The sequence below is a fragment of the Nanorana parkeri genome, unplaced genomic scaffold (genome assembly GCF_000935625.1).
Source record: "Nanorana parkeri isolate BGI_ZX_2015 unplaced genomic scaffold, ASM93562v1 scaffold1923, whole genome shotgun sequence".
Classification (NCBI taxonomy): Eukaryota; Metazoa; Chordata; class Amphibia; order Anura; family Dicroglossidae; genus Nanorana; species Nanorana parkeri.
The window spans coordinates 45,118-53,341 of NW_017308191.1; the positions used below are offsets into that span (position 1 = coordinate 45,118).

Here is an 8,224-nt window from a genome sequence, read left to right on the forward strand (position 1 = left end):
TGGCCTGGTAAGGCGCAGGGGGGGGGGGGGGGGCACTCGATCACTCCCCTTTCCTGCCCTGCCAGTGCTCGGATCAAGGGTCTGGTAGGAATGTTAGGCGGGACCCCACGTTTTTTTTCTCCTTTTTGGGGGGCTGGGGTTCCCCCTTAAAATTTCCACCAGACCTAAAGGGCCTAGTATGGATTTTTTGGGGAACCCCACGCACTTTTTTTTTCCTCTTCTACTTACTAAAAAAAAAGATTTTATTTTTTTTTCTTAATGTCATTTTGCTGCAACGAAATTTCATCCAGACTACAGCTACCGAATTTTAGCCTGAATCCAAATCCCGAAACAAATTGAATTTCGGACTCGAATCCCGGAAAACTAAATAACGCAAATTCGGAATCGAAACAAAACAATTTTTTTGCCAGTGCACATGTCTCCTGCTCACTTACTTCTAGGTGTAGGAACAGAGGAAGCTGAGCTGCTAAATAACAGCTGGGAGAGGGAGCAGGGGCATATGCTTTATAGGACAGCGAGAGAAATCTGTATGTTTGTAAGGAAAAAAAATAATGTGATTTTACTTACAGAGCTCTACAAAAGGATGTTTTATATTCTAAGAGTTTTGTGCCACAAATTACAAACTGGTTTGGTGCCAACTATTTTTTTGTGGAAAGTGGAGTTTTCTCTTCAGTGTTTGTTGTGTGAAGAAGACTTGAAGGAAAGTTTATATCAGCACAAAGTCAACACTTTATTTGTGCAATGAGCTGCAATACAGGAAGTAAAAAACAATTCACATATTACCTTTGGAGTGAAAGAAGACAATCTCTTCCGGAGTCTTTAGAGCTCCGTGTTCTATAGTGACTTTAAAATATTTGTCTGTTAGTTTCATGATAACAAATGTCCCCGCAGTCACAAGTGTGTTGGTGAGACTGAAGCTCCCGTCATTGCTCCTTGTTTGATTATTCTGGATGGATTTCTCCTCAATCCTTGTATATGGACCAGATTGCTTGTCTGCTTTTCCCCAGGTCACCTTAATATCTTGTGTAGAGAAGCTGTCGATCTCCAGGACAATATTTTTACCATTCTGGAGAATCTTCCTTACAACAGGTTTTCCTGCAATGTTTAAATATTCAATCATTTATCATTCGGAAATAGATGTTATTATTCTGACACTCAAAGATAAAGTCAACATGAAAGATAAAATATGATACCAGTATTACTTCAACAAATCCTAAATGCTGCAGAAAGTGACACAACTCTCTACAGAATTCCAATGTCAATCGAAAGCAAAATAGAGACTTGACACCGGTGCTCACAGGAAGAGGAGCATTGAGTGGAGTGGAGAATATTATTTTTTTGGGTGATAGGATTGGGCTTCAATATGCAGACAAGGTTTATAAATTTCAGCTTGAGCTACTTAGGAGGTCCCACAAAACATGTGAAAGGCTATCTAGAGCCCTACCCGCTGGCTGAAAAAAAGAATATGAAATAATATTTTTATTTAATCGAACCACAAGTGGTGTTTTTTGTACCTTTGTTGTTTCCTTTTAAATATTGTAGTTTTCTTGAGGGTGTGGTATCATTCATAGAGAGTCTATTGAAGTGATCCAAGAATCTATTTCTTATCCAGTCCCAATCTAGTAGGAAGCACGCCAGAGGTCTACATGTCTTACTTCCATTATAATTCCAAATAATAAAGGGTTTCCTCTTATTAGGATACTGCACAAACAGATACAACATAATATTGTGGAAGCCATTTATTTAGAACTGTCTGGTTACACTTTCCAGTTGTCCTACTCTAGAGGAGCCATGGTGTCCATACATTGCATTGATAATGGCCAACAAGCCTGCAATGGCTGCGTGAAGTTTGGAATAAATGGCTCTATAATATGAGGCTTTTTCTTTGTTGTCTGCACCCAGTGCTGGATGTACAGTTTAGCCACATTGTGATGGAAGTGAGACTTTTGGTTACTTCTTTTTTTAAGAAGGATCTGATGTGCTTCCCATTGGAGCTATGCTTCCAGAACCTTGTGTTTTAAGAGGGTTGCACAAAGTAATAAACAATTGGCAAGACCCAACACATGTCATACTAGTATACTTGCCTTTCACTGTGAGCTCCCCCGTCCTCTTCTCCAGGGGTGTCTCCAGACTGGGGTGTGTCACCTGGCAGATGAATTCTGCCCTTTGCTCTGTTATGGCTGAAACTGATACGATGAGACTGGCGGTACATGTGTAAGTCTTATCGGGCTCCTGTGTCATCTCCAATATTGGAATCTTATATTTATCACTGGAAGATAGTTCATATAGCTCCGGCTTTTCTGCTTCTCTGCGTAACCATCTCACCTCCAGATTTTTAAGGAAATACCCCCGGATCTCACACTGCATCCTGGCCTCTGTGCCATGTACTAAAGATGGGACTATTATGTCTCCCATCACTGGACGCCAGGGAAGGTCTGTAAAAAGAAAATGGCAATAACTTAGTGTTTTAGAATTCAGAATTTGTATTCTACATTATCAACCTATACAGTGTTACAAAGTAGAATCCAATGGTTTCAGTGATATTACCCTTTGCAGACACTTCCCAACTGTCTGGCTGGTCCAGAGACATATGTGTCCACATCACTCGTACTCTGAATCCCGGATCCTGGAAGAGATGACTGGGAACTTGACATTCACTCCCACAGATAAATGTATCTTCTGAACTATTTATAAATGTTTTAACATTGTTTAGTTCCTGGTAATTACCAACTCCACAGCTCCATTTTATCTGCATATCTTTAGGATAGAACTTCTCCAGAGCCACAGAACACACAACATCTCCGGAGTTATCCAGGGAGAATTTCATCGGGGCTGAGAGACGAGGTATTGCTGGGGAAAAATACACCACAATTAGCAGAAACTATACCAATCTAATGGCCTGATGAACACTAGTATTCTTTATAATTGTATATTGATCTGCTTAACAAAATGCATTTGTTGTAACTTAAAGGAGAACTATGAGGTGAGTGATTTTCACTCACCCTCATAGGTCAAGCCGACCTGTGACAATGAGACTGTCACAGGTCGGCTCAATAGATTAGGAAGTGAGAGAACACATACCGTTGCTCGCTCACTTCTTGATCATGTTCCTGCAGAGAGCCGTGTCTGTCACTCACAACTCCCTGCAGGGATTCCCCCCCCCTTCCCGCTCTGATCCTCCAGTGCTGACTGGCGGAACGGACGGGGGAGGGGGCGGGTACAGCTGGCTCTGCCTCTAGATAGGCAGAGCCAGCTGTCAATCACGCAGCTGGGTGGATCTCGACAGTAATGTCGGGATCTGTCCCGGCTGCGGCGGTCTCAGTATACCGTGAGCTGTAGCTCGCGCTATACCGAGCTTTGGTTGATGGGAGGGCACTAGTTCTAGTTTATGTCCTCCCGTGACCCTTAGAAAAACCACTGACCCCATAGTTCTCCTTTAAAGCTGAACTCAAGGCATATAGATACATAGACACAGAAATCTCTCCAGCAAGAAAACAGACAGGTATATAAAAAGACGGATGTTCTTACCTTTACCAACTTATCCAAAACCAAAAAAAAAAGAATGTTTTGGCTAATAGAAAAATAAGGCATTGGCATGGCCAAACGTGAGAAGTGACATACCAGGTAGCAAGAAAACCTTGCCACAAACTTGTGGCAGGGTTAAATTGTAATTCTTGTTAACTTGCTGCACACATTCCTGGCAGGTTGTAGACTTGCAGAACACTCGCAGCACAAGTTCTAGGTGACACTTTTTGAATTTGTAGCAAATTTGCTTGGCAAGTTTACAGCAAGAGTCCTGCAGGTCTTAGCAAGAGCCCTGCAAGTGTTCAGCACTTTAGCAAAGCATGTTGATCTGGAGACTTGCTGTAATTCTGTAACTAAATTGTGAAGCTCGGCAAGTCTGCAATAGTTTAGCAAGTCATTTTCAAACTTGCAGCTCAATTGCTTGCTATCTGGGATTCTCATTGTCATAAAGCAGCATCATTTTCACATCTAATATCATTGCCTTGGAAGCTTTCTGAGATGTAACACAAATTGAACACAAAATTCTGTGGTCATAAAAGATGGCACAGTAAAAAACAAAAATTGGTAGGTTCCTGAAATATTTGCAGCTATGTCATGTCTACATACACTCCAGTGAAGGCTGCATAGCATTTGTCAGGGCAGGATTACTGATGGTGCAACAATGGACCATATCTGCATATGTGTTGAAATGCCCCTTGTAGTCTCCATCGGAAACCCGCATCACAGGGTAACAATGCAGGAGCACAATTGAAGGACAGGGACAGAGAGGTGTCACCCTATACCAGGAAGTGCCTCAACAAGGCCCTTCATGGCAGGATCAGCAGAGATTTTTTAATTAAAATCCACAGATTTAAAATATTGTAATAAACATTTGAAATTACAGTAGTGATTGGGATGTTTTACTATTGCATAACCTGAATAATTGTGGGTCCCCAATATCTGCCTACCGATCCGATTTCATTTCTTCTGTAGCATTGGATGAATATGTCTACTCAGATTTGGGATATTTACTTTGGTGTTCAGTAGGGATGAGCTCAGGTTCGGATTGAGTTTTGGTACAAACCTGAGCTCATCCTTAGTTTTCAGTAGTGATTTACAGGCCCTTTAAGTTTACACTGACTACCAATCATGACAAACAAGAGTTTTCTATCTTCATTAGCTTTTGTTAAACAGTTCAGTTACTGAGAACAATTCTGTTGTATAATGCTCATAAATAAATAATAATACATGTATCAGACATCATATGTATAATAATATAATGAATGTGTTTCTTACAAAAGTTAAGTCTCCATTCCTTGTGTTTCTCTTTGGTTTTATTACCAGATTGGAAGCGGCAGGTGACTTTCGTATTACGGTCTTTTGATACTATCGGTGTGAAGGTGAGTGATGTAATGGCGTTGTATAATCTGTCTGTCTCTGATTGGTCGGTTTTCACTGTGTAATCTCTGGTCAGCAACTGGCCACGTTCTCCATTGGTCTGTGTCTGCTGATTTGTTACCTTTACCTTCTCTCCATTGCCCTCTACCACAATCCAAGTGACCTGGATTTCCTTTGGGCAGTTGGAGGCCGTACAACACATGGTCACCTTCTCATCTGTATTCTCATTCCATCTGCCTGGGATGTGTATGGGGCTCAGCTGGAACCGCTGGAAATCTATGGAACAAGGTGGACATTGTAGGATAAAGCACAGTCAGTTTTTCCATCACACAGGTTGAACTCGATGGACATGTGTCTTTTTTTAACCTGACTAACTATGTAACAGTAATAATGACCATCATCGGCCATATTTGAAACACTGGATAACACTTTGTGAGTTGTAACAATGCATGTTGCAATCTCTTACCACTACGCTCACCTTCTTTAGATGCATCAACACAGCTGGAGCAATACACTGGACAATCCTATAAAAGCTATGGGCCAAGCTTGTACTGCATTCATTGGGCCTATAGACAGAGTGGGAAAGGGTTAGCACCTCTGTTTGTTGACTGTGTTAGGGAGACTTCTTGATTTGTACTTCATGTCCCTGAGGCACCTATTTCCAGAGTGCAACCAGAGGTCCTAACACTTTTACACTATGCCCAAAATATAATAATATTGGGGCGGGCTGGGGATATGGCTGGAAGGGAGCTCTATCCATGCATGCATTGCTTACAGCTCCCTTGCATGCCATGTAGAGGTGCCTGGACCGGAGTGACATCATATTCTGGCTCCTGGCATCTCTAGAGGGCATACAAGGGAGCTGTACAAGGAATGCACATATGGATGGAACTCCGTCACCCAGCAGCCCACACTGGACCCTAGGCTGAAGGCCCACTGTACCATGCAATCACACCTACCACGTGTTGTGGTGCGGGAGGTGTATTGCGTTGCTATTCATTTGAATGGCACCTCAAACGCACCTCCCACCCACAGTTGGAGCACCCGCACCGGAACGCGTAGTAGTGCAATGCCATGCATGCCAGTGCAGTGCAACTTGTGTCCCAACCTAATGACCAAGGGCAGATGTGGGTCCTGAGGTTACACAGGTTGAGAACCACTGATCTAGATGACTCTTTACAATGTAAAGAATAATACTTCAAAATGTACTTCACTCACAATTTTTCTTGTTTTTGAAATAGAGAATCGACAACGCCGCCAAAATCCCGACTGTTACTAGCGTTACCAGCACCGATATGGCTGCAATCAGGACCGTTTTTTCAGAGTCTTTCCCATCTGGAAAAAGTATATTGTATAGAATAAGGCAAAATATAGAGAGATAACTGTGTCCATTATTTCACCTAATCATATTGTTCGATTTAAAACATTCAGTTCACATGCAAATCTATTCTATAGGTCAGGAACTTATTTTTTGGCATAAAATACTAGAAATATTTTTGGGAGTTAAATCCCATTCAGTCAAAGTCAGTTACTTTTACATACAAAATATCCCCAAACATCAATATTGTAATAACAAAGAATCATTTCCAGACAGGTGAATGCAGTTTTGTAATCACTGTCCAGTCACAGGCTGGAAGCATGGACAAGACCTGTACCTGGAACTCCAGGAATTATCTCTTATGGTCCAGCTTGGCTCAATGTAAACATCAATATCTGATCTCCAGAGTGTACTGGGAAGTCTGAAAATCACTGTGGTAGTCCATGATACATACAGTCAGCACTGGTCTTTTTGTGGATATGGCTCCAGCGGCTTCTCCTCTACACGCTGAGCACAGGGAGTGGCTCGCTGGGCAGGACCACCATTCAGGGAATGCCCTGCTTCCTCTTCATGAAGTGGAGAGGCAGATGAGATAACAAGCTCCAGCTCCTCCAGTCACGGGATGCCTTGTATTAATTTCGATAAATACAAGGTGTCCTGTGAATGGGGGCAGTGCCAAGCAAGGGACCCCATGTGCTCAGTGCGCAGAGGGGAAGCCGCTGCAGTCAAACCTGGATGATCACGTATCACTGTATTCAACTACCACCAACTACTACAGAGATTTTCATCATCCCCAATGGCTTTCCGGATATCAGATATGGATACTATAAGCCAAGCTGGACCAATGCAACTTTCCATAAATGATCTTTCCTGCTTATAATTGCATTATAGAAAAATCAGGTCTTCTGCCCTGCCAGACAGGGTTTTAAAATGTGGCAGAGCTGTGTAAAGCTTGGATTTGGGTGGGCAGTAATGCAAATCCTTTGGCAGGTAAAATAGTTCTCATATATGTATTCCAGATGTGTATTTGGCCATTTGCCCGGAGTTTAGCTTCAATGAACTGACTATATGTGTTAAGTCAGCTGTATAACAGTATATTCTGTGGCTCGAGATTTTACCTGCTACTGCTAAAGTCTTCATCAGTGGACTATCCAACATCTCGTGTTCCACCACACAGGAGATATTTCTTCCCGTCTTCTGGTCTCCAGTTATCAGGACATGGTCCCATTTATTGTAGGTTCCATCTGCATTCCTCCCGGAAGACTCTGTTCTTTTCCCATCAAGTAACCAAGTAATTATCACATCCTCAGGATAAAACTCCTTTACCTCACACACAAATATCTCCTTATGGCCATCAGAGGATGAGAACAATGTGATCTCAGGCTCCGCTATACAAAAGCAGAAAAGTAAACAGTTACTTTTAATGGTAATTTGGCATTTTAATTTAAATTTAATTTAGAAATGTTAATAAGAATTTGTCATTTCTAAGATGTCTCTTTATAATTGTAGCAATATTGGTTCTGCCTTTTATTGAATATTGAGCTTTGGTAGGATTCAGCGCTTTCTTCTTCTACTTCACGCTCTGGGGTAAGGGTGGTCCCTCAGCGCCATCATATACAATGCAGAGCTATTAACCCTGCAGTGTAAGGGAAGTGGTTTGGTGTGTGACCGCAACTGGGAACGTCCTAGAGAGGAGGCTTTGCAAGAGTGGTTGCATGGATGAAGAGAGCCTGCCGGAGTAAGGTAAGTATTATTACTTATCCCTGAACCCCTAAATTTAATGAGCAGTTGACCCTTGAACTCCTAAATCTAAAAGCTAGTTGACCCTTTCAGTGCAGGGGGGACTGCTACAAGGGGTCTTTATGTCTTGTGGCCAGACTTGGTCTTGGCCACCTGAACTGATATTGACCATCTTGTTGGTTGCATAGGAACTTTGCTGCCACTTGGAGAGTCGGCCCACAACTTTCCTTTTGAATTATAAATACTCTCACCATAATTCTAAAT

The 8,224-nt window shown here is 42.1% G+C and overlaps 1 protein-coding gene across 1 annotated transcript in view; it reads right to left on the reverse strand.

Annotated features, from left to right (window-relative positions):
* The window catches only part of LOC108800117, an 11,968-nt gene extending 6,658 nt beyond the window's left edge, over positions 1-5,310 (reverse strand). The window contains exons 1-5 of the mRNA XM_018572062.1: positions 5,298-5,310; positions 4,846-5,118; positions 2,548-2,850; positions 2,085-2,435; positions 784-1,095 (exon numbers count right to left, since the gene is read on the reverse strand). Coding sequence (XP_018427564.1) covers positions 784-1,095; positions 2,085-2,435; positions 2,548-2,850; positions 4,846-5,118; positions 5,298-5,310 — 1,252 coding nt within the window. The remainder of the gene's footprint in view (positions 1-783; positions 1,096-2,084; positions 2,436-2,547; positions 2,851-4,845; positions 5,119-5,297) is intronic.
* Positions 5,311-8,224: the final 2,914 nt, after the last annotated feature.